General features: G+C 57.0%; 8 protein-coding genes across 9 annotated transcripts; 3 read left to right on the top strand and 5 right to left on the bottom strand.

The window, feature by feature from the left end:
* Positions 1–1,250: 1,250 nt before the first annotated feature.
* On the bottom strand, positions 1,251–2,842 carry JDV02_009610 (uncharacterized protein). Its single transcript, XM_047991284.1, has one exon. The coding sequence runs from the start codon at positions 2,565–2,567 to the stop codon at positions 1,509–1,511; it is 1,059 nt and encodes a 352-aa protein (XP_047847295.1). The 5' UTR covers positions 2,568–2,842; the 3' UTR covers positions 1,251–1,508.
* A 2,372-nt stretch (positions 2,843–5,214) lies between these two features.
* On the bottom strand, positions 5,215–5,775 carry JDV02_009611 (uncharacterized protein; the record flags this gene model as incomplete). The annotated part of the gene is made up of 1 exon (XM_047991285.1): positions 5,215–5,775. One exon carries the CDS (start codon positions 5,773–5,775, stop codon positions 5,215–5,217), a length of 561 nt encoding a protein of 186 aa, XP_047847296.1.
* A 2,722-nt stretch (positions 5,776–8,497) lies between these two features.
* On the top strand, positions 8,498–9,940 carry JDV02_009612 (Molybdenum cofactor sulfurtransferase; the record flags this gene model as incomplete). The annotated part of the gene is made up of 1 exon (XM_047991286.1): positions 8,498–9,940. One exon carries the CDS (start codon positions 8,498–8,500, stop codon positions 9,938–9,940), a length of 1,443 nt encoding a protein of 480 aa, XP_047847297.1.
* A 735-nt stretch (positions 9,941–10,675) lies between these two features.
* JDV02_009613 (uncharacterized protein) lies at positions 10,676–11,560 on the bottom strand (the record flags this gene model as incomplete). Its single annotated transcript, XM_047991287.1, has 1 exon — positions 10,676–11,560. One exon carries the CDS (start codon positions 11,558–11,560, stop codon positions 10,676–10,678), a length of 885 nt encoding a protein of 294 aa, XP_047847298.1.
* A 2,447-nt stretch (positions 11,561–14,007) lies between these two features.
* On the top strand, positions 14,008–16,264 carry JDV02_009614 (Tyrosinase). Its single transcript, XM_047991288.1, has 8 exons — positions 14,008–14,204; positions 14,288–14,364; positions 14,422–14,504; positions 14,563–14,610; positions 14,676–15,038; positions 15,092–15,246; positions 15,300–15,885; positions 15,951–16,264. Exons 1-8 carry the CDS (start codon positions 14,032–14,034, stop codon positions 16,083–16,085), a joined length of 1,620 nt encoding a protein of 539 aa, XP_047847299.1. The 5' UTR covers positions 14,008–14,031; the 3' UTR covers positions 16,086–16,264.
* An 829-nt stretch (positions 16,265–17,093) lies between these two features.
* JDV02_009615 (uncharacterized protein) lies at positions 17,094–18,738 on the top strand. The gene has a single exon (XM_047991289.1). The coding sequence runs from the start codon at positions 17,132–17,134 to the stop codon at positions 18,647–18,649; it is 1,518 nt and encodes a 505-aa protein (XP_047847300.1). The 5' UTR covers positions 17,094–17,131; the 3' UTR covers positions 18,650–18,738.
* Positions 18,739–18,821: 83 nt separating this feature from the next.
* On the bottom strand, positions 18,822–19,850 carry JDV02_009616 (uncharacterized protein; the record flags this gene model as incomplete). Its single annotated transcript, XM_047991290.1, has 1 exon — positions 18,822–19,850. One exon carries the CDS (start codon positions 19,848–19,850, stop codon positions 18,822–18,824), a length of 1,029 nt encoding a protein of 342 aa, XP_047847301.1.
* A 176-nt stretch (positions 19,851–20,026) lies between these two features.
* Positions 20,027–22,823, bottom strand: JDV02_009617 (Phospholipase C). 2 transcript variants are annotated; one of them, XM_047991291.1, is made up of 3 exons: positions 22,193–22,823; positions 21,754–22,118; positions 20,027–21,665 (listed from the first exon to the last, which is right to left on the bottom strand). In XM_047991291.1, the coding sequence occupies exons 1-3, from the start codon at positions 22,302–22,304 to the stop codon at positions 20,265–20,267; spliced, it is 1,878 nt and encodes a 625-aa protein (XP_047847302.1). In that variant the 5' UTR covers positions 22,305–22,823; the 3' UTR covers positions 20,027–20,264. The 2 variants fall into 2 exon arrangements, with proteins under 2 accessions (XP_047847302.1, XP_047847303.1); XM_047991292.1 differs by having other exon boundaries at positions 21,754–22,823.
* Between the last annotated feature and the right edge of the window lie 1,593 nt (positions 22,824–24,416).

Below are 24,416 nucleotides of genomic sequence, written 5' to 3' on the forward strand. Positions count from 1 at the left end.
ACTTTCCGTGGGCAGTTCCCTGCAGCGAGAGCTGTGAGCGTAGCGACAACGGCCACGTGGAAAAGCATCTAAGAGCACGTTAGCCTAGTGTATTCCACATGTGATTGCTGGGTCTCGATCCGGTACCTTGACGAGAATGTTGCGTAATGGGAGTTTGCTCAGTGAAGTGTCGCTTGGGAAAAGTCTACCAGTGATGTCTAATTCCATTCCTTTCAGAAAAGGAGGGTGAAGGGGGCTGTTATGTCCATGGATCACTTGATAGAGGGCAACCAGGCTCGCGAATACTATGCCAATGGTATTCTCTAAATAGAAACCAACAGGGCTGATAATCACCACCCTAACGTGAAACGCCTTGATCTGGATGGCCAACCGTGTGCCTTGGCTTGAGCGTGGCAACGAGACATGGCCCGGCTACGCTTTGGTGCATCGCGCACAGCGCGTGCAAGAGGGCGCGGGGGTCGATAGAGAAACGCTTCGTGATATTGAGGGCATACATACATACGGCGGTCGCGGAGTCGGCCCCTTGGCCCCAGTTGCTCCGCGCGCAGTGGATTGTGCTCACATGATGTGTGTCAGGCCGGCAGCACGGGTTGTGTCGCGAAACATTCAGGTGGCGAGCTTGGGCCGCGTCGCGCGCTGGTAGCTCTCCGCCGGCCAGGCACAGCCTTCCCCTGCGTCTACGAGATTTTACATGCCTCTGTGAAGGGCAAGAGATTGAGATTTCTGTAGCGCTGCGGACACGGTTTCGGGGTCTGTGCCAGGGTCGTCTGACAAGTGGCGAACCCGATGTGCCTCCTGAAAACAACCGTATTCCGGCGCATTGGGCTTCATAGTATGGCGGCCGGTCCGGTCACCATGCGGTATACGCCAAGTAGCAAATGCCTTGCACGCAGATCACGGAGGTGGGACAACGAGAAACCCCGTGCCTCCCTCCCCCGCGTCGAGGCGGTCGTATGGCTTCAGCCTGTGGCCGCCGCCGTCAATGAGCGACGCAGGGGAACGTCAATTGCTCCCTTCGACTGTGGTCCAGGGATACAGCACTCGACGGACGGACGGACGGGGAGAGACAAAAGGGTTGATCAATGAAGCCAGGGGGTGAATGTGAAGCAATTGGTCGTCACACATGATGTATCTCACAAATACGTTTGCGTCGGGTTTTCAATGGGCGCTCCGGGGTTAGACCATGTGATAGTGACATGCAGTTACGTACGATTGGGGGCACGAAGAGTAACATGTAAGTAAAAATACTCGCCAGAGAAGTGTATTCGCTATCATAAAGGCGTAAGCCAAGGCCCTGGGGTGACATCAACCAACTACGTATGGTTTGAGTGGCAGCCATGATAGGCATGCAGCACCTTATTGAGCCTTGGTGCTCCGAATCGAATGGAGCCGGGAGGGGGGCAAATGGGTGGCCCTCCAACAAAAACAAAACGGTGCAGACTCAGTATCGAGTCGCGCACTGTGGCGGGGTATCAGGAAAAAGGACGTTTCGCAGTCGGTTGAGGTTTTCAAGTCAACCAGCCGATGATGAGGCCATAGACAAGGAGGGTGCAGGCGGCAGACTGGGCCCAGCCGCGGTTGTTGCTTGCTATAGCCACGACGGGGGGCAGCAGGAGCATGAGGGACGCAGGCTGGCGGAAGAGGCGCGGCACGAGGGTGCTGGGCGCCGTGGAGTCGTCATCAGAGGACGACGGGGAGTCGGGGCCGGGCGAGTCGGAGACGGCGCGCACCTTGTCGCCCGAAGGGTAGCGGATGTTGAAGACGGGGGCGCCTGTGTACTTGACGGCAAGGCCGAGCTGGTGGGAGCACTTGGGCTGGTTGGCGTCGGGCCAGTCGAGGGAACACTGCTCGTCGCGGCCCCAGGCGCAAACGGGGTCGAGGATGTTGAAGAGGAGATAATTGTCGGCGACCCAGCTGTCCGTCTGGTTGAGGCACGAGGTGAGGAAGTTGATGCTGTTGGAGGCGCTGAGGGGCAGTTTGCTGCCGTCGGTGCGGAGGAGCTTGCTGCACCTGGAAGGATGAACCGTCTCGTACTGCATGGGGACGGCACCGCCGCTGACGGGCTTTTCGGTGGCCGAGTAGCCCGTGTAGAGGTAGTTCCAGGCGTCGTAGCTGATGTCGTGTGCGCCGGCGGAGGAGTCGATGCGCAAAAGGTACAGCTGGCGGTCCTGGTAAGAGAGGGAGACGCAGAGGTTGGTGCAGTCGACGGAGCCGGGCCAGTAGGCGACGCGGTCGGTGTTGATCTTGCAGCCGAGGACGCCGACTGAGGACGAGTAGCTGTCGTGAGGCGTGGCCCAGACGGCGGCCGCGTTACTAGAGGCGGCGGCGGCCGGAGCGCGGGGTAGCAGCGGCGACGGCGAAGAAGATGGCGATGGGGAAGGCGATGGGGAAGGCGATGGGGAAGGCGGCGGCGGCGGCGGATCGTGGGGTGTCGACGGCGCGGCGGCAGCGGGCCGCAGAAGGAGGAGGAGGAGGAAACCGACGAGGAGGCGGGCGCATAAGAAGCGGGCGCGCGGGGAGGAACAGGAGGAACGGGAGGAGGGGCGGCGGGACGCTGTCTCGGCCATGGCGGTGGTAGCCGTGATAATAATGATGGTGGTAGTGGTGGTGGGTGTCGATCAGGAGTGCGACGGCCGAATGAGCGACTGCGAATCAACGACTGCGAGCGAACAAGCGAGACACGAACAAAGGGGTGTCTTGTCTGTTTGAGGTAGTAAGTGGTCAAATTCTAGGGAGCGACTGCGGGCGACGACGGCGCGAAGGGAGCGGCGCGACGTGCATCGTCGTGAGAGCGCAAACTGTGGCGCTGCGGAACGGGGAAAAGAAGGTGAGGTCAAGAGAAGAAAGGAGGGGGGAGACAGACGATGAAAAAGGGCCCTCTCTCTGTCAACACCATGAGGACATGCTTCTCGCTTTTTTTCCTTTTTTTTTGGTCCAATGGGCGAGGCTGCCGGTTTCCGCGTACCCCGAACATGTTTCGTGTACCTGTTTTTGTACCTGGCACTAGTTCGTGTACCTTGGTACTATCAGCTCCATGCCTACTTCCTCTACTTAGCAGTTGGTAGGTAGGTAATTTTTTTTTTTTCTGCACCAACAATGCTGGCCACTGGTTCATTCATGCAGGCGTCCCGCTTCTTGGGCGTTGGCTTGGGCGGCAGGCGAGAGAATGGGGAACAAGGGGCGCCCAGGAAGTGTTGTGTCCAAGTGCTTGGTATAGTTACGTAGTAGGAACCGTTCCTTACGAAGGGCCTTAGTATACAGCTATATGCTCAGACTCATCAGGTATAAACTCGGGTACCACTGTCAGTGGCCACAGGGCCCTCCACGGGCTGCTAAGGCTGGGCGGGATGCTTCCATCCCCCAACGCATGTCGGCCCGGGCACCAGGAACAGCCATGGAGTGGGGGTACTACTCATGTGAAAAGTGCAAAGTGCCTACTATAACTACATACCCCGTACTTCGTAGTAGGTAGGCACATAGGTAACTAAATAAGCGACACCCCGCCTCGAGGAAAGAGCCCCCCCCCGACTCCCATGAGAACTCGGAGCCCATCAAATCATGGCCAGCAAATGGTTCGACTCGCCGGCCGGGATTGCTCGATGGCTCCTATAACGCATTTACTGGCTGTTCAGGGACTACTTCGTAACTTGTACAGTAATAAGTAGCCAGGCCATCTAGCCTACCTTTCAAATACAACCCCGTCCAGGCGGTGACTGGTACGTCTTTTGGCGCGCCGTCTATTGCCATGAAACGCGGCGCATTGGACATACCAACTTTGTTGGTATGCGCGCTACTGGACAGTGCTCATAAGTCACCGCTCAGGCTCCTCTTCCCTTCAGAGATTGCCAGACATATCGTTTCTGGTTGTCATTATAATTGTCATCGTTCAATCATGGTTGTTTCCTTTCATAGCACGTTGCAAAGCTTTAGCTTTGTCACATCGAAAGTGCACTGCCGTCTCTTCCCGTCCCTTGCCAACTGCCCTGCATCCTGGGGCCTATGCGCGCGCCGCCATGGCAGGCACATGCGGAAAAGAGTAGTTTATTAACCAGTCAGCCGCCCACTCGACAGCTCTTGAACAAGCGTTCCGCCTTTCCTGTCGCCCGTTCCCCATCAACATGGTGTCGTCCGCTCTCCTCGTCCTCTTATTCCCCTCCCATGCCCTCTGTATTCCTGCCCGCCCCGGCACGCTAGAGACATACCGTACGAGAGCCGAAGCATATGCCGCCATCTCCAATCACAACTGGGTGGTCTACGGGTATGGCGTCCGCACCCCATCACCGTCCTCCTTGCCTGCGCGTCTCCGTTCTCGTTTCCTTGATTGCTGGCCAGACTCAGACTGACCCATGGCCGACAGAAACTGTAGCGAAACAACTCAGATTTGCTCCATTGTTGCCCGCAAATACCGGCCTAGCAAGAACCCCGCCGAGCCTCATGGAGTAGGACAGAGAAGCAATCGTGTACCTTGCGGGGAAGGACGGGTACGTCGTGCGCCCCAAGACCCGCCCTGCTGCTCGCCACGGCACGCAATAAAGCAAATATATTAACTATCACTCCTCTCTTCCCACTTTAGTGCACAAGCAAAGGAGCGTGCTACGTCGTGGGCAACTCTGGTGTCGGACGGCGTCGACCTGTGTATTGCTGGTGACCAACAAGAGCCTATGTTGAGACTGCGAGGGTCTACCCCCCCGCGGAACAGTAGTCAGTCCATGGAGGCACGACTCCTCTTCCTCCCGTGTGTGTGCCAGGTAGTTTCTCAGCTCTAGCATCATACACCTCATGTCCTTTGCGGCACCAGCACAGCCGCCTCTCCACAGCCTCTTGCCTGCGCTGTTCAATGTTCCGTGTCGCACTCCCCCGTTCGCTGTGTCACAATATGCCAGACCACCATACGCACTTGACGACACCGAGGGAGCGCTCTTCATCGCATGAGTAGCGTCCCTTTGTCTCGCAGCCCGCCAGCACGTCCTCTTCCGTCATTTGACAAATTCGCCTCGAGTCCCAATGTATGATGGGCTTCTCGTCACTCGCCACGGATGTGGTTGTACCCCTCGATCCGCTGTCGGATCTGCTCCTGGCGCTCTGTGGCTGTGATGTAGGGCGTCTCGGGAGCGAGGTAATTTCGTATCCCGGCAATGGGCACAATCCGAGATTGCACCTTGATGCCGTGTTCGGTGCCATTTCGAGGTAGGCCTTGCCACCGACCCATGAAGGCTACGTGCCGTCGTCTCGAACGACAAGGTCCTCGCCCAGCAAAGACGCAACCGTCCCCCGAGAGTTCGGATTGCTTATCAGTGAGAAAGTCATGTCGCTCGGCCCCGGGGCCGTTCGGCGGCCGTGGACCAGATACTCGTAGCGGTCGCTGATTGGGACGGTGCGGTAGACGCAATCTGGGTTGTCATACGAGTACCGACCGCCCGGCACCGACAGTTCGAGCGATCGAATACGTCGGGGCGGCGCATTGACGGAGTAGACCTTGGAGCGCGTCGGGTCATCTTTGACGGCTTTTTGGATGGCGCTGAAGACGAGCTCGTCGACGGCCAGGTCAATATCCTTACTCACCAACTCGTCGATGAGCTTTCCGCGAAGCGTTAGGGCCCCAACGATTGTGTTGCGTGCTGTCCAGCGCAGGGTCGTAAAGTCGTTGTCACGATTGATGGCAACCGCAAGCGCGTCGAGCTGAAGCTGGTCTGTGGTGTCGAGAGGGTTCCGTCGTGCCCAAGCCGTAGCCCTTGTCACAAGCCCTGCCGCGGCTGCCAGGAATGACAAACGCATGTCAATGTCGTAAAACGTAGTGCTTGTACCTGACTTGAGTAGTACTACTGCGCGAAATGGCAGTTGCGGCTCGGCCCGCTGTCTCAGGGTTGTATCGTGACGATGGATGGTGCGTGTCTGCGACGACCAGCCAATCCATCCCCCTGAGCAATGTTGCAGAGCATTGTCGCTTTAAACCAACCGCCGAGAACCACGCCATTGCATGCTACTCTATCCCGCACAGGGTGCCATTTCTCGCGTCATCAAACATGTCGCCCTGGCGCCATGCTTGACGATGATGTCGTGCTCGCCCCGGGCCCTGGGCCCTGCCCTTGCTCGCTTAGAAGCCCTTCTCCGCCACGCGACGACGACGTCCCGCGCAGCGGATCGGAATATGGTGCGCGGATGGCCAATCGCATGTCATATCATCGGTCCTAGCAGCAAGCTCAATTGAAGAGGAGAAGAGCACGTGGTACCATTCATGAACTTTCAGCAGACATCGGCTCGAAGAGATGCTGCGGGCGGTTCCTTGCTGTGTCACTGAAATACATAAACAGCAGCCAGAGTTACCATCGCAAGAATACGGGCCACCAACAGCGCGACATGCCGAGGCTCGGTCAAGACCGGACTTGGCGTCCCTCTCTCTTCTTCATGGCGGCCTAGGGTCGTACAGTCGGTCGTCTCACAACAGGCGCCAAGGGTGACGCAATCATCAGGGCGCCCCGACGGTGGGAGCTTGGTCAACTTCAAATTCCGGCTCATCGTTATCAGCCGAGGCGAACAGACGACCCTCACTATCAGGGATACGGGGTAAATGGATGTGTAAGATGCGTTACTATACCATCCAAAGGGGAAAGAAGTTCAGCGACCGGTCTACGACCCGCAGGGCAGGCCGAAGGAACCCGCCCTTGGGCAGTACTGCTGATGAATGACACGGGAGAAGAGTTCTCGGAACGTCCGTTCCGGCGCCTGCGCCCACCGGTCAAGGCATCGACACATACGGGAGCACAACGCACTATGTCGTGCATCAATCAGCCTGTGCAAGTCATCCCCTCGTCTGAAGATGCGTCTTCTGGTCTCGCTAAGCAGGATGGTCAATGCAGCATTAGCAAACAGCCACGAGACGTTGAGGGCCAACCATTGTCAGGCCCGTTCCGTCGGGTCTTACGTAGCGCTTCGACCGCACAACAGAGCACAGGGCACCTTGTGTCGGCAGTTGTCGCCCAGCGGTGTCTCACTCTCTTTCGTTTGTTCGTCTTGTCAGAGGTCCTGTCACATTGGTTATCACAGCCAGCCTTCACTTGATTCCATGCAGCCAGGCAATATCACCGATGCAATGTATCCTGACTAACTCATGCATCCTCGCTGCGAGATCCCCAAATGAGCAATGCTAAGTACACCAAACGGGCTTGGACCAGCACGCGACCAATATTCGTCGACAGGAGGGTGTGCCCAACGCTTCCAGGGCCAACTAGCTCCCCGACGTAGCCCAACGCCAAAACATGTCCCTCTTACGTACCATGAAGAATCCCAATATGCGTGGATGCATGGAGCAGTAGATGCCGAAAGCTTTGAGCGACCCCGTGCATCGTCCAAGAATGGATGGGGTGGGGTTCGCGACCTGGCCTTTGAGGGTTTCACGACCTGTTGTGTTTTCAGCACAAACACTAGACCACCTCATGAACAAGTCTGCAAAGATGCCTGTGCCCGTAGGGTTGAGAGAAAAGAATATTCTCGACGGCCAGGATGAAAGCATTGCTGATGTATGTTCCAAAGTCGACTTATGGAGTCTTCTTAACCACTTACTTGACTGTGGTTAAATCCCGCGCTTTCGGCCTTGGTCATCAAGTGCCTTCGGGAAAGCTCTCAGCGCCGTGCACATGGCCTCTGCTACTGCAACTAACTGAGCCGTACATGAGCAGACATAAGCGCTAGATCCAGCCGCCACACCACCTGCATTTGTTGTCAAGGCGGAATGACCGGAAGTCGGGGGCCAAAATCTGCCCTCGCGGAAACGATCGTACAAAGGCCAATCCGGAGACGCTAACGCTAGAGTATCCCTATTCTTATGGATTTTGTTTATCTATTTTCACGCCCATGGCACCGTTGGGCTCGGGCTGGCGATGGCATACTGGGCGGCGTTTCAACACTCGGCGCCCACCGATGAGAGGCATGATAAACCACCGTCACGCGCCAGATTGCACATGCGATCGGAATTACTACATCATTGCGTACCGATCGCCTGGGCTACGCGAGCAATTGAAACCGTGCCGCGCCGCCGTGGCCTCGAGGCTGCCAGTGAGTGCATGGGGCCGGAATGAGACTTTAGCTCCCCGCGCGAGGTCCTACCTGAGTCCCTGCCGCAGGAGGTCCCCATGCGCTCCGACGGGAGCAGGTGGGTGCGTGAAAATAGACAAATAAACATGGTGATGATACGGATGCCCGATCGCTACCACTCGTCTGCTGGACTGGAAGCGTTTCGTACTCAGCCGCCCTGTGCTGTGTCGGAATCCAACGCTATGCCATGGAACTGGGCGACAAGTGGAGTGTACGTTTCTATATGCATTCCTGAAGCAGCTTGGTGAGCTCCGGTCTCATTCGAAGTGGTGTCAAGCGGCCAGGATGGTGTCACATAAGTACCGGCCGGTGTGATCTTACCTCGCAGTGGTGCATCTCGCATCCAAACAGGCCATACACACATTCAGTAGTTTCTTGTTTCTTCTGTTGAGCCTAAGTCGTTAGAATGGCGGACATCCTTGACCTCTTTCCGGAGTACGTCCTGACGGGAAAGCTGGACGAGTTGCGCGCTAGAGAGTACGGATACCTCGACGAGCAAGGTCATACGTACGTCGACTACACTGGAGCCGGGCTTCCTGCGCGCAGGCAGTATCACGCCCACAAGGCTCGACTCGAGGGGGCAACCTTTGGCAACCCACACTCCATGAACCCTACTAGCCACTCCGCGACAGTCCTCGTCGAGAAGACGCGAGAGCGGGTTCTGTCCTACCTGAACGCATCACCTGACGAGTACCAAGTCATCTTCACCCCAAACGCCACCGGGGCGGCAAAGCTAGTTGGCGAAGCTTACTCGTTTCGAAAGAGCTCAAGGCTTGTCTTGACGTCGGATAACCACAACTCTGTCGTCGGCCTCCGTGAGTTTGCCGGCCGAGCTGGAGCACACACCAACTACGTACCAATCCAGCAACCAAGTCTGAGGATCGCAACTTCGGCCGTCACCAAGGCTCTGCCGCGCAGAAAGCGCTTCAGCCTAGGTAAAGTGTCTCCTGGTCGTCGGGGGCTCTTTGCATACCCAGCACAGAGCAACTTCAGCGGAGTCCGGCATCCCCTGGGCTGGGTAAGCCTGGCGCAGGAAAGGGGCTACGATGTCCTCCTAGATGCCGCCGCCTATCTTCCCACATGCGCGCTCGACCTGTCTACCGTCCAACCCGACTTCGTCATCATTAGTTGGTACAAGGTCTTTGGCTTCCCGACAGGCGTTGGCTGCCTTGTCGCCAGGCACGACGCGATGGCTCGACTGAAACGGCCCTACTTCGCCGGCGGGACCGTCGAGGCCGCCACGATCGGAGTGCCGTGGCATAAGTTGTCGACGGGGCCAAGCGCTTACGAAGACGGCACGTCAAACTTTCTATCTATTCCAGACGTCCATGTTGGGCTCGACTGGCTCTCTGGCATCGGCATGGAACTCATCGGCACAAGGGTAAGATGTCTCACAGGATATTTTCTTGCCCGTCTCTCCTCCCTCGAGCACACGAATGGCGCACCCATGGCTAGAATCTATGGACCGACGGACTTGGAGTCTCGTGGCGGCACCGTGACGTTCAACTTTCTCGACAACACTGGAAAAGTCGTGGATGAACGACTAGTGGCAACAGAGTCCGCGGCAGCAGGCATCTCGTTGAGGACTGGCTGCTTTTGCAACCCCGGAGCTGGGGAGGCTGCTTTCAGCCTTAGCAAAAAGAGAATCTCGAGTATTGTTCGCGCGAAGCCGACAACATTTGCCGAAGTCTGGGACTTGTCTGGGCTCCCGACCGGCGGCGCCATACGCGTATCATTCGGCATCTCATCAACGGCCCGCGATGTCGAATATATCATTGCCTTTGCAACGAAGACATACTTGGATCGCACGACCAACACGGAAGGGCTACCAGAACGCACGGCCTGTTAGCTATCTCGGTGTGACGCAGAAAGGAAACAGACAGATTTCTAAGGAAGAATTGCTTCGCCCAAATGTTCATACGACACCCGCACGCAACCCGCCCTTTGGTGCTGGAGAATTCGAATACACAGCGTCGAAACGATTCTACCGGCTAGCCATTTAGCAAAATGATCCAAGGTCTACTCAGATTTTGAATATCCCGGCCGAAGTACGGATGCTGAACAAGTACATGTACATGGCCAGTGTCTAATGCGGTTCTGTTTCCTGCATTTGCTTGGCCAGTGAGCCGGGAGAACGGGGAGGTACTACCATACTGTTGTCAGACGCTAAGGGCTTCAGACGATTGGCTTCAGACAGAAAGGTTTTCCTGCAAAGGGCTTCTTTCTCGCGCTCGCTCTGTCATTTACGCATTCAGATCAATTTGTTGGGTGGGATGTTTAATTTCGTCATGTTTCAGTCGATATTGTGCCGGCACATATCAGCCACTCATTATGATAGTTCAGGTCCACAACTAAATTGTCAAGGATTCGTCGTGAAGATTTTATGTAGTTTGACAGCACTTTTCTGCCATCTTCTATAAACAAAGATTGACACACGCTTTCTTTACATGCTCCTTATGTGTGTTCCTGACACACTTGATGCGCAAATTACTGCTCCCGTCGTTGTTGGAACGACAATTACTCTGCTCCCACAGGGTTGAGCCACAATAGATCCGCCTTCAGCCATTACCACTCTAGCAGAGCCTTACATAAGGCCACCTAGGAGTTTCTTCAAGTCTTCAAGCGGCAGACCAGAATCGTCTTTATCGTGCTTGTCGGATTCATCATGGTCATGCCCAGGCAGGGGGAAGGTGTTGGTCTTGTCATCATGTTGAGGCGGCGTGTGGTTGTCGTTGTGGTCATGTTCATCGCCCTTGGGAGAGTCGCCGGCATTGTCGTCATCATGCTTTGGGAGGCTGGGGTACTTGTCCTCCTTGTCCTCGTGCTTCGGGGGAGTCGAGGTCTTGTCCTTGGAGTTGTCATCCTTGGGAAGGGTGGTGGTCTTGTCCTCATGCTGAGGCGGAGGATAATTGTCCTTGTCGTCGTGCTTGGGAGGGTTGGTGGTGTTGTCGTCATCGTGCTTCGGGGGCTGGGGGTACTTGTCCTTGTCGTCGTGCTTGGGAGGGTTGGTGGTGTTGTCGTCATCATGCTTTGGGGGCTGAGGGTACTTGTCCTTGTCGTCCTCGTGCTTTGGAGGAGGTGGCGTCTTGTCCTTCTCCTCCTCATGCTTCGGAGGAGGAGTTTTGTCCTTGTCTTCATGCTTTGGCGGATCGGGATACTTGTCCTTGTCGTCCTCGTGCTTGGGTGGTGTCGGAGTATTGTTCTTGTCCTCATGCTTTGGCGGATCGGGATACTTGTCCTTGTCGTCGTCATGCTTCGGCGGTTCGGGATACTTGTCCTTGTCGTCCTCGTGCTTGGGAGGTGTCGGAGTCTTCTCTACCTCGTGCTTCGTGGGAGTCGGGTAGTTGTCTCCGCTCTTTTCGGGAGGCGGAGGGTACGTTTGCTTAACGTCTTTGTCACCACCCTTTTCTCCCGTAGGGAGAGCCAGGGCAGTGGCGGCGAAGAGCGCGAGAACAGAGAGAGGCTTCATGATTGCAAATCCAAAAACCGAGTCGTCAAAGTCGTAGTGCAAGGTTCGTTGATCGTCTCTGAAGATGCTTGAGTTGCTGATGATGTTCCAAAAGCCTTCTTGTGGTCTGCGGAAGCAGTATTTATATCTGTTTGGTTGGGACCCAATGCAGGTCTGCGATGTGAGAGCGGCGGCGTGGTGAGACATCCTGCTCCTGTCGTTTTTGAACAGCAAAGAGAATGCCGGCCGGTGTTTCAGCCCAGCGGCTGTGCCGCCAACAATGGTTGGGCTCCAGAATGCTCACGTCTACAGATCAGCGAGTTGGCAAAACAAAGAAGGTGCGCCATCTCCACGATCACCCATGGAGCATGCTTCAACAACAGTCATTTGGATTATTCAAGAGGCAAGGTACAAGATTAGTCCGCGCCACCATCTGCCTCTACATCAATAGTTGAAGGCATTTGATGGTAGCGAGAATGATACGCCAAAGCCTGACATTGAGCAGGCCTATGTTGACGCAACATTCAGCAACATAAAGTGAAGACCCAATTCGCTCATCGAGGCACGACTTGAAATCCCAATACTTCTCAGTACCATTTCGCGACCATATAATTAGAGTCTCGGTGTGTGTAATGTCCCGGGGTGCTCCCGTCACTTGGTCACAATCAAGCCATGGAAGTCTCAGGTTTTGTTTTTGCGCGGCTCGCAAGAAGCAACATGGCCTCTATCAGTCCATTCGCGGCCTCTGACAGTGGCCGATCGGCAACAGGCCGATGCAGGCTGTCCACTCTACGTCGTGCATCTCTGTGGGAAGTTAAGCCTTCCAGTGAGATGTCAAGGGGCTAATTGGCCGCGTTGGGCGTTGTGCATGACGCTTTTGGACGGACCACGCGTCTCTTCAACGACCAACGAATATTTCATCGCGGACCAGTGTGGACTTATCGCATCGACATTGGTCTAACGCACAAGGAAAAGCGCTGCAGACAGCTCGGTGAATACGTCAGCGCCATCTTGGACAACGCACAGTATATGTGTGCCGCGGCTCTGGTTGGCGCCGGCACCAGTTCGCAACGTGCACCCAACCCAATTTTGACTCTGGACTCATCAATGATTTGAGTGGCACAAATGCATGTGCGACACCTTTGATGGCACAGCAAGACGTCAAGCCGCTCAAGAACAAGACTCCTGCACGGAGTACGACACTGTGAAACATCGCGAGAGACTTCTCATTAGTAGCCGCGCGCGACGATGCCCATATGTTCTCTCGGGGAGCGCGCGCATGCGTCTTCGATCGACAGACGCCTCTTTACTACAGGCTATCAATTTTGAAGTCACAATACAGGCGCCGCTTTGCATGCAGTCGCCAATATATGATTCGTTTGCCGACAGCGCAAAGCCGCTTGCCGAATGCACGGGCTGGAAGACCACAAGCCCCTTGCCGATCCTACCAGGTCCCAGCCCAATGCGAGATTGTCTTGGGGAAGAGACGGCCCACGCTTGTTGCGGCTGGATGACATCTGTCTCAGGTGTTGCTGGTGGCTGAGCGGGCTTCTACTCGCGCATGAAAGTCGGTACCTTGAAACGCACACACATTGTTGCTGCGCTTCTACGAGACCTGCTGGTACATACAAGGACCGTCGACGCAAGTTGCCGCTGCACCGTTCCTGAACTGCCGAGCGCAATGTCGGCGGGCTTGTACGAGTGAGTCCCTTGCCGCCGGCCCACTCCCATGCATCGTCGCCCGCTGAACCCCCAAGCCGGCTCTCGTGTCTGCGGCCCAGCCCTTGCCGGGCGGTTGCTTCTTGTCTTGCGGTCTCTGGGATCCCCAGCCTTGGCGTCTTTGCGGCAAACGCCACAGCGCTGCCCAAAGCCTCCGTGTTGGCGATGACAGAATTAGAACGTCTTCGCACGGGCCGCACAGGCGCTCACCCCGCTGACCAATGTAATGCCTACTGGGATGCGGGCGTCTTGCCCCTAAACTCGACCTCCAATAACCGCGGATCCTTTGCGAAGATGGCTGCAGGCCGAATGAAGCCTCCGCAGGCTTGCTGCGCAGCAACTCAAGCTGACGGGGCGTATACCACTCTTGCGGTCTAGGGCCTCGGAAGTTCTGAGGACAATGCCTGCAAGGACGCCAGCGACTATGCGAGTTGCACGACTCAGCTGAGCGGGCATCACCAGGAGCGACCAAGACAGCATCAACGGCAGTAATACGTAGGCAGCCGGCTGGGGGCTGTGTCGAGGCCGGGAAAGCGCTCCTTGTAGTATGCAATCTGGGAGGCACAAGAAGGAACTGTGAGGTCGTGTATTGCTTTTGTCCCCTCCCCTGCCGCAAATGTGGTACTAGCCTGCCACACAAAAGGTGGCGCTCCGGTGTTTTGGTGATCGCAATGCAGGTACGGATACAATAACCTCACCGGCCCGCCTTTGAGCTCTGCCTGCCGCCGAGTGTCAGTGTCGTCGATGCAGCAAGCTTCGTCCGTCAAGCTATCATGTTATCCCAAAACCCAAAACGCGCCCTAATTGCGTTGCTGGGCATCGCGCCGCTTCCTCTTCTTGCCCAAGATCCCTACCCGATCACTGGTGTTCCCGTGAGCGATCCTGGGAATGGAGTCCCTCTTAGGCGGAACATCAACGAGCTCCAGGCGGCAGGAGGAGCGCAATGGTATGGCCAATGGACTGATGGGCATGGCAGCTGCCTGGTCAGATGCTCTCTGAGACCTGCACATACTGACGGCATCACATCAGGGAGCTTTACATCCGCTCGCTGCTCGAGATGCAGCACAGCAACTACACCGATCCGCTGTCGTACTTTCAAATAAATGGTATGTTCCTCTCTTGTCTCACTCTACTGGTTGCCGGTCTCATTAGACGGCATCAAGGCATCCATGGGAGGCCCTTCGTGGAGTGGAACGGAACCGGCGGTCAGCAAACAACGGGATGGGCTGGATACTGCCCTCATGGCGTGAGTAAATCACCACCCTCCGCGCACTTGGAATCTATTCAGCTAATACCGTCCATAGGAAAAACTCTTTATATCATGGCATCGTCCATATGTGATACTTTTTGAGGTTTGTCGTGGCTAAGAAACTTGCCCAGACACGTGCACGAAAACGTCAACTCACACTCCCTACAGCAAGTACTGGTAAGCCATGCCAAACGCCTTGCTCAAACGTACCCTCAAGGCCTACGGGAGGTGTACACACAAGCGGCCGACCAGCTGCGGTCTCCGTACTGGGACTGGGCCGACAACTCAGCGGTTCCGCCAGCGACTGTTCCCGCCAAGGTGACGGTCAATATCCCCAACGGCGATGGCGTGCAGGAGGAAGAGGTGGACAACCCGCTCTATTCCTACGACATCCCACAGCCAGTCCTCGACGGTCAGTATGGGGCGTTTGATAGCGAGAACAGGCCGCGGACCATGCGGTGCCCCGCGCCGCAGACATACCCCGAGTCTGCCAATGGTCTCCTCGCCCAACGGCCTTATAGACAATGGGTGGTGAGTAGACGACCCAGTTGCCCCCACCTCTTTTTCTCAGCTAACATGTGCAGTACGATGCATTCACCCGCGCAGTGGACTTTACCGACTTTGCGACAACAAGCCCAACAATTGTCAGCCTCGAGCTGATTCACAATGGCGTACATTGGGATGCGGCTTGTGGGCAACAATTTCTGAGTCCGGAGTTGGCAGCTTTCGATCCGCTATTGTGAGACCTTTGCCCGCTATGCTTCCCCTGCATGTAGCTGACGTTCCTCGCAGTATGCTGCACCACAGCAACATCGACCGGCTTTGGTCCTACTGGCAGGCCCTCAAACCCGACCAAGATATCTTTCAGGACTCTTACTCAGGCCAGTCTCGCTTCGCTTCTCCAGCCGGCAAGACAATCTCATCAAAGTCCCCCCTGGAACCGTTCTTTGGCCCAAACAGGGTCCAGCACACGACGGAATCTGTGAGAAGCATCCGTGGCTTCGGGTACTCCTACGAGGGCCTGGAGTACTGGAACAAGTCGCCAGAGCAAATGCAACAAGACACCACAAGGCTGATCAACCGCCTTTACTCGGCGCAACCAGCACCTCTGGACCGGCGACAGGAGACCGAGACAAAGTCGCGCTACTTTGCGCGGATAGGCGTCGACAGGGAGGAGATCCCTAAGCCTTGCCAGATCAAGCTGTTTCATGGCAACGAGGAGATTGCCGGCGTCGTTGTCATGGGCCAGCCAGCAGTTGGGCGAATGTCCGCTGGCCTGCCGCTAGACCGCTTCATGCACCCGTCCAAGATGAGCGCCATGGACCACGACGAGAAGACGAAGTCGATCGCTTCGTCGCTCAACGTCAAGATAGTCAAGGCAAGTTTCTAAATCCCTTTGCTCACTAGAGAGACGGCGGCTAACATGCGTTTCCCCCCACAAAGCCTGACGGCAGCACCGTAGAGAACGTGAAGAGTCTTGTGGTGGAATTGGAGGATGTTACGGTCCGCCCACCCGTGACAGACGACAAGTTCCCAAAATACGGCTCGTCCAAGTTCCACAATGTCTCAAATAGCTAGATGCTGCTCCGGCTAGAATAGATTGCCGAAAAGGACGATCGTACGTCGCCATGCTTACGATGATGTCCCCAGCTGCGTGGCACGAGTAATCAGCGTTGGGCGTGTACGGGCAAGCTGTCGGGGGTCCACGATTCTGGGCGAGTACTTGCGTTAGAATCCGGTCTTCCGGAGAGTCACTGATTGGCAGAAGCCTTATTATTAGCTTCCACTCGATGCCGACCCAGGAACCCGCTGCTGCGGATGGGACTTTGCCCAACCCGGCCCCTCGGTCGGCTGGTGATGATCCAGTGAAGCAATGATCGCCGCCTCCCTCGACGCCCCACAACTTGCCGCTGGGGACCGAATCTACCCCTCTGGCCAGCCTGCCAAGTGGATGTCCACCGCTGTTCACGAGGCCCAAACAAGCAGTTCAAGAGCGCGAGCCGTGCGCATCGGCCACCAAGCCTTCGCGCCGTCGCTGGCGTTCGCGGGAAGTCGAACAAGGAGCAAATCACGTAACGTTGCTACGGCACAGGCTCGTATGTGTGCCGCCGTTCCTCGGGCGCGTAGTGCAGAAGCTACGATTTACTGGACCGTGACGCGATGGCGGGCTGCTGGGGGTCGACTGTAGCAATGCACGTACGGAGCAGTGGTAGTAAGTAGTTAGTACTCACGACCCGGCCGTATGGTATACTCAACGGACCGACAGAGTATGTCGTAGCGGGCCCAGACAGAAAGGCTTGAGTTACTCATATTTTCTACTACGTAAAACTCGGCAACTTGCATAAACGTGGGCAGATTGCAACAGTCGATCCCATCGGCTCAGGCACGTGGGCGGAGATTTGTTCACACGAGGGCATGGAAGCAGGCCGAGCACAGCACAGCACACTAGCTGCGGGATCGGCTCTCTTGTTGACGTCGCCATGCATCGTGCGGCCCTGCAGGGGGGGGGGCTCGGAATAATAACTAAAATATATAAGAGATCACATTTCCTCCGGCAAGCTTCTATGACCTTTGCGCACTGCGGACGCCCTGATTGATCCTCTTTCAGCTACATCCTCGGCGCAATGAGACTATCCAGCTTCCTGCCCAGTTCCTCGGGGCTGCGTGGAATCATCTGCGGCTTACTTCTTGCTCCGACGGTATTTGCCGCGCCCTCGGTCAACCCGTCCTTCATTCTGGACCAGAGCGAGACGGCACTCACCTTCAAGTACTCCACGCCGGCTCCCAACGCCAAGAATTGGGTCGCGCTTTTCGCCTACTCCAATGGCCCAGAGTCTGACAAGAAGCGCGGGAATCCCATCACATGGGCGTACGCTGCCAGCGGTCAGGGGTCCGTGCAGCTCTCCGTGCCGGACCTGAAGCCCGGGACCTACACGGCGTATTTCCTCGCCAAGGATGGCTACGTCAAGATTACCGAGCAGATTGACCTCCGCTTCGAGGGTTTTGGGCCTGTCAAGTTTATCGTCCAAGACTTCACCACGCACAACGCGCGAGTGGGCGACAAATTTGAGGCCAGCATCCGCGGCCTGGTGGGCATTTCGCCCGATGCCGATAACACATTTCGATTGGCATCATCGGACAATGGCGACTGGGCTTCCGTGTCGGCTGATGGCATCGTTTCTGGTACGCCTAAACGCCAAGGGACCGCGGTCATAGTCGTTGAGGCTACCGGGAGCGACGGGTCCAAGGCCAAGCTCAGTGTTCGAGTCCCGGTGCGACCAAAGAACTCCCAGCTGGTCGAGAAGCTCACGGTTCTCTCCTTCAACATGTGGCACGGCGGCGCCCAAGTCAATGACTACCACAACAAGCAAATTCGCTTCTTGACGGCAAGTGGCGCAGACATTGTAGGCGTCCAGGAGAGCCAGCGAGGCAATGTGCGTCGCCTTGCGTACGCGCTTGGCTGGCACTTTTGGGAGACGCGCGACATCGGCATCATCAGTCGCTATCCAATCACCCAGCGGTACCCAGTCACCTCAGCGGCTGGCTCGGTTCGTATTTCCCTGGATGGGGCGAAGAGCGAAGTCATCATGTGGAACACACATCTGGGTTATGACCCGTATGGCCCTTACGACCTTTGCTTCTCCCACATGAACCAGGATCAAGTCCTGCAGCGCGAGGAAAAGTCTGGACGGACGCCCCAGATGAAGGAGATTGTGGCCGGCATGAAACAGGAGCTCGCCAACGCCGACAAGATCCCGCTGCTGCTGACTGGTGATTTCAACGCTCCCTCTCATCTCGATTGGACAGATGCTACGCGCAAGGCTCACTGCGACGTTGGAGACTTCCCGTGGCCTTCCTCCGTGCTCCCGATTGAGGCGGGTCTCCTGGACTCCTACCGCCAGCAACATCGCTACCCGGAGAAGGATCCTGGAATCACATGGTCCCCGATCTACAAGGACAATGCAGGGCGATCTGAGCCGATGGACAGAATAGACTTCATCTACTACAAGGGTGGTCTACACGTGGAAAGCTCGGAGGTGGTCCTCGTGGGGAAGCCGCAGAAGGAGCCAAACCACAAGAACAACGAGTGGACGTCGGACCACGCTGTAGTGAAGACGGTCTTCAAGATCACCAAAAAGTAGGTTACTGATGCAGGGGTCTTGAGACTTGATGCTCATATAGAGTGGAACAAAAAGGATGAAAGAGTTTGCCTAGGATAGCAATGCCCAGCTACCCAAACCTTCTTTTCTTTTCAGGTGCTACGCCAGCGCATAGTCCCCAAGCTCAACGGTGGTGTTTCCCTTGATGGCAACTTTAATGGCCGCGCAAACTTTGAGCGCCGCCAGCCCTGCTTCGGGAGTGCAGCTTGGGGTTTCCTCGCCCCTGACCACACGGCAAAAATGCGGCCAGCTGCTCCGCGAACGGAACCTCTGCCGTCGTAGGGACCACTCTTCCCGTCAAAGGTGAGTGCCAGGATTTCGGCACGCTGCCTTTGTAGTGCCAAAGCACCATGTCCGGGACGCTCAGGGTCCCTTCGGTGCCAAAGATGCGATAAAAGTCTTTTCCGGTCTTGGGTATGAGCGGGTTCTCTCCGGTGCCAGACTCGAAGTTGAAGGGAGACGGAGTCGCATCTGATATGAGAAACGTGCCAACGGCACCGGACCTGAAGCGAAGGGTCATGGCGGCGCCCTCTTCGGCCCGGTAGTCACGCTGCGGCGCAATAGCTTCCGCATGCACTCGAGCAATGGGGCCGAACAGGTGGTGAAGCAAGTCCACCTCGTGTATCATGTTGATAAGGACAACGCCGCCCGCGTCGCCGCGGCGCCAATCGCTCGGCGGGTCGAAGTAGGCCTGCGGTTTGTATAGTGTCCACAGGCCGTTTATTGCGATAATCTGGCCTAGCGACCCAGCTTCTAACGCCGCCTTTGCGGCGATGATACAAGGGCTGAAGCGCCGATGGTGGCCAACGAGTACCTTGGTCTGCGACTGCGCAAGCTGTGCGACCAACGCCTCTGCGCTGACAGTGTCCGCAGCCAAGGGCTTCTCAATGAGAAGATGGATTCCGGCTGAGGAGAGCTGCATCGCCACCGCACTGTGGGTGTCATTTGGCGTGCAAATGATGGCCGCGTGTAGAACGTCGCCAGACGCGATCAAGTCCGTCGTAGACGGGTAGTGACAAACCTCGAGCTCCTCCGCGAGGCGTCTCCCGGCAGGACTTGGGTCGACAACGGCGACTAACTCAGTGTCGTGGTTGGCAATGACATGTTGTGCATGCCGCGGTCCGATGAGTCCGGCGCCAATGATTGCGATGCGAATCCTTGGTCTGTCGTCAGACGCGTCCATGGTGGCTGCCGTCAGAGCCTCTGAGAATCGTGGCTTCGCATGCCAGCTCCCAGCCTACAGACAAGGTATTGACACCGGAGAGCCTTTGTTTCGCAGCGACAGATGTTCAAGTAGGAATACTCCCACTCACTTTCTCTCGGATGCGGTCGGGGAAGTAGGCCATGTCTCATAGGGCGGCTAAGCATTCACCCGCGATGCGCGGTTGGGCCTGGATAAATACTCTGAGCTCTGTATATACATACTATGTGCTCCCTCACCTATATGCCCAATTGCTCATAGTCGCGCACAGCAACCTCAAGCCGAAACGCCTGGGCGTGGCGTGTCTCGCCCAGCGCCATTTTTCTCCTATGGCGAGCGCCCGCATTTTGGCCAGGCATTGTCCTTCGCCATCACAGACGACTCCCCTCATTTCCCTCAGTAGGTGACGCTGAAGGTCTCCCAGTGACTCAGAGATCCTTCCAGTGTCAACTTCTTGTCTTCAACCGATACGTACTTGGACGACGCCTTGGACTTGATGGTGTGGCCCTTGCTCGGCTCGAAGCCAAGAGTGAAGACGACGGCGTCCTGTTTGTCCTTGCACATCTTGCCACCCGCACAGATGAAGCGCTTGTCGACGGCACTCTCCAGGGTAAAGTCATTGCCACCAATCTGCACGGCGTGGACGACCCATCGCTGTAGATCGCGCGCGTGGCCCTTGGAGACCTTGGTGACGGTCACGCCGCCGTCGGGGCGGCAGCGGCCTGGGTTGGTCAACGCGAAGCCGTCCATCTCAAACACCAGGTAGCGCCCTTCCGTGATCTTGCCGCGTACGGCCTTGAAGCCAGGCTCCACTACGCTGGCGATGTCCCTGATCACGCCGTCGCCAGAGTAGGGCACGGGCGGGCGAGTCTTGGAATTCCTGGACTGGCAATAGGACGAGCCGTCATAGTCCCCGTTGGCATTGCGGTGAGGCTCGGGGGCAGAGGGCAGCTTGGGAACGCTGTAGTCGGGGTTGGCAAAGTCGAAGGCGCTTACGAGGTCGCCCATGTGCTCTCGTCGCCAGTGCACCATCTCGTCCGTCGTGACGTTCCGGCCCTTGGCTTCCTGCCACTTCTCGATGAACATGATTTGCGAGTTGTGATCGATGTGCTCCGTGTACACGCCGCCATTTCTGGTCCAGGGCGAAATGATGTAGAACGGAAGACGGAAACCCGGGCCAATAAAGGTGTGTCCAACCTGTCCCCAGGGGTCATCGATCCACTCTCCAGGCGTCCCGTCCGGAGACCGGTATGGGTCGAGGTGATCCCACCAGCCGCCGGTTTCGTCGTAGGAGATGATGAGCACCGTATTTTTGTATTTAGGAGAGTTGAGAACAGCACGGGCAATCTTATCCTGCAGCCAGGCGCCGTCGTGGGGCGAGTAGGGTGTATGCTCCGACAGCTGCATGGGGCCAACGATGTAAGACACCTCGGGAAGGTTGCCGCTAGCGGCCTGCTCGTAAAATGTATTTAGAGGCAATCCTTTCATACCTCTCTTATAAAGGGACGAATCTTTAGGAGCATCCTGGAACTGCTTGAACCACGCAAATGGGTTGTCGTCAAAGTTGTCAGCATCCTGGAAGACCTGCCACGACACGCCGGCATCCTCGTAATACTCCGCAGAGGTCTTCCATTTCAGAGGATAGCAGTTGATGCCCCCCTTCTCACAGCCAGGAGTCTCGTTGTTATCGATATAGGGATTGCCGCCTTGGTCCGGCTTCTGCGGCGAGCCTGGGGCATTGATGGAACCGGAAACCCATGTCACGCGGTTCGGGTTGGTAGCAGCGACAATCGCCTCCTACCAGATCCGTTAGCAAACTTTGTCCGAGGGGATCGATCGGCCGGGAGCAGATCGTGCACAGGCCGGTCGGCAATTTGAATCCCACCTGATACATGTCTCCAATGACAAAGTTCTCGGCCAACGTCCACTGCGTGGGAAGGTCCTCTTTCTTGTAGAAGCCTATGCTCCAGGGCGTGTTGTTCAACGCCCAGTGGTCGTTGGAGCCAAAGTTCCAGGCGGCGTGGTTCTCATACCAACCATTACTTCCAGCGACCATACACTGTGTCGCCTCCGGCCAGTTGCCTCCGAGGTAGTTGAGGTACCAAGGGTTCACGTAGTCGGCTTCGGTGGTCAATGCCGGGGACGTCTTCTGCTTCCAGACGGGGACATTTCCGTTCATTTGCAAGTTGGCGTCCTTGAAGCCGCGGACGCCGGCCATGGTGCCAAAGTAGTGGTCGAAGGCTCGGTTTTCTGGCGGGAGTAGAAGCTGTCAGTCAGTCACCTGCGAAGACATGTCGTGTCGTCCGGTAGGGCAGGATTCATACCCTGCATGAAGAGAACGACATGATCAATGTCCTTCAAGCCGCCGGCACTGGCCACGCCAGCGAGCAAGCACGCGGCCGCCGCTATCGACGTGAGGGGACGAACAAGGGCCATATCGATCTCACTTGGGCTTATCAATCTCTATGAGACTGCACGACCCTAGCCCGTGGCACCTGACTGAGTGCTCCTTTGGCGGGGGAGGGGCCTCCCCCTGCGCCGGACATCGCCATGTCTTATACCACGAGCAACGTGGTGTCCCCGGTCTTTGTCTCCCGCGGTAAAGAAACGACAGATGTCTTGCCAACAGAGATAACAGCTCGTGTGATGATCGAGCAGGTCGGGGAACCTGTTGGCGCCCACGTGCGACGGACGACCGACCGACAGGCTGCCAATGGAGGCCATACCCGCGCACACGGGGCGCATCGCCAGGCGCGGTCCGGATCGGCGCCCAGTCTGGCCGGCCTTGGGAGGAAGTCCATCGCATGGCCTCAAGCCAACTCAATCCGCTTGTCCAGGCGGCCGGGCCCTGCGATGTGGGTTCGCGGCCAGAAGCGCGCCGCGTTGGTGGGAGCGTCGCGAGGACACTTACGGACTGCCCTTGGACGACCGAAGAGGCAGTTCGGTAAGGCGGCCAAGCCTTGGGGGGAGGCGAAGCGGGGGGGGGGGCTATCTTCGATGGTCATGGTACAACATCTCGGGGAGGGGGCACGCTGGTGGCGAGAGTTAGCGCCGGCCGATGCGACCCTTGGGATGTCGCCTCGAGACGGTGACGGTGACGGGTTGCGCGCCAATTGCATGGCCAAGGAACGCCTCGTGAACGGATGGCTTGCCCTGGATCTGGGAGTGGCTTCGGCCCCACAGATGGACGTGGTTGGCGGCCCCCCCTGGATGCCATGCTGTGTGACTACGTTGTACTAGAATATGTGCCGTGCCGTTGGAGGGATTTGGCGCCACCACAGAGAGTCAATTCGGGTTGCCGATGTCTGCACGTTCCTCCATGGACGGTCGGCAGCGGGATGTGGCCATGAGGTGCCCCTGAGTCCTGACCGCCAAAGAGGGCGCCACGCCACATTATGTCGACGTTGTGCGCAGGCAGGCGGGCTGCTTGCGCGGAAACGCCCCGATGTCGCTCAAACTCCAAGGCTTCGTCGACACGATTCCAGAGGGAAAAGTGCGCACCCGTCTTGCGGGTTGCGTTCTGTACTTCGTACACGACATGTCGTTCCGTCCTCGTGCCACCGCCCGCGTTGAGACATCGGCCCGGGCAGTGTCTGTCACTTTTAATGGGCTCTGACAAGCAGACAAAGATGATGGCGGCTTCAATGCCGGTCAGGTCTCTCTGCTCTGCACTTGCCGCGCGGCCAACGTTTCTCCCACCAGCGTGGAGCCTGCTGGAAGCCAACACATGAGGGACCGCGGGCAGACGGTACGTTATAAGAGAGTCAACAAGGACACGCATGCCCAGCGGTGTAGGTACGGTACAGCCGCCCGTACTGGACAACAGCTGGTACACAATTTGCCGCCACCCGCCCACGTCTGTATGTCTGAGCTGGGCAGGTTGCTGCTTTCTTCTCCGGGACTGGTTCATCTTGTTGAGCCTTGGAAGGCTCCGCGTGTTGGCTGGGCCCTTGGTCACCCCGCGGTCTGACGTACCCCCACGCGCCGAGTCGTGCATGATGATGATGAGGAGGCGGAGGAGGAGCAGAAGGAGGAAGAACCAACGAGTGTTGCGGCAGCTGCAGCATCACCCGACTTAGTCTCGGTCGCGCAACCTTCCAGCGATGATGTCGAGGCGACGCGGTTCCCCGAGGGCACCTCTTGGTAAGTTGAATGAGCACGTGCATCTGGGTCGTCAACCTATGGCCAGCCGGGTATTGGCAAGCCATCATCGGGGTGCCCCCCCACAGAAGCGCCGCTCACAGCCAAGTCTCTCTCCACGATGTTGTGTGCTTGGCGGACGCGGTCCGGGGTCGTCTGATCCCGGAACGACTCCCTCTGTTTGGTGTGGTCCGCCTCTTCTACCCTTGTTCAATGCATGCTAAATCCGTCTCATCCATCCCCTGCCTGACCCTTCTCCTGCTTTCCTTTTTTGAGCGGGCCAGCAGTCCAACACAACGGTCAAATATTACGTTTGGCCTACCCTGTGGCCGGAGATGGGGTGTATTTGCGTCGCACGGCGAACTCCGGAGTCTCCCGTCGTGCGCTCATGGCTTGCTACGTAGCAAA

The sequence above is a fragment of the Purpureocillium takamizusanense genome, chromosome 10 (assembly GCF_022605165.1).
Source record: "Purpureocillium takamizusanense chromosome 10, complete sequence".
Lineage (NCBI taxonomy): Eukaryota > Fungi > Ascomycota > Sordariomycetes > Hypocreales > Ophiocordycipitaceae > Purpureocillium > Purpureocillium takamizusanense.

Coding starts and splice junctions, on each gene's coding strand:
- JDV02_009610 (XM_047991284.1), bottom strand. CDS start 2,567: ATGGCCGAGACAGCGTCCCGCCGCCCCTCCTCCCGTTCCTCCTGTTCC.
- JDV02_009614 (XM_047991288.1), top strand. CDS start 14,032: ATGTTATCCCAAAACCCAAAACGCGCCCTAATTGCGTTGCTGGGCATC. Junction 15,247..15,299: donor GCAGCTTTCGATCCGCTATT/GTGAGACCTTTG, acceptor CGTTCCTCGCAG/TATGCTGCACCACAGCAACA. Junction 15,886..15,950: donor TCAACGTCAAGATAGTCAAG/GCAAGTTTCTAA, acceptor CCCCCCACAAAG/CCTGACGGCAGCACCGTAGA.
- JDV02_009617 (XM_047991291.1), bottom strand. CDS start 22,304: ATGGCCCTTGTTCGTCCCCTCACGTCGATAGCGGCGGCCGCGTGCTTG. Junction 22,119..22,192: donor TGTCGTTCTCTTCATGCAGG/GTATGAATCCTG, acceptor TACTCCCGCCAG/AAAACCGAGCCTTCGACCAC. Junction 21,666..21,753: donor TCATTGGAGACATGTATCAG/GTGGGATTCAAA, acceptor CGGATCTGGTAG/GAGGCGATTGTCGCTGCTAC.
- JDV02_009615 (XM_047991289.1), top strand. CDS start 17,132: ATGAGACTATCCAGCTTCCTGCCCAGTTCCTCGGGGCTGCGTGGAATC.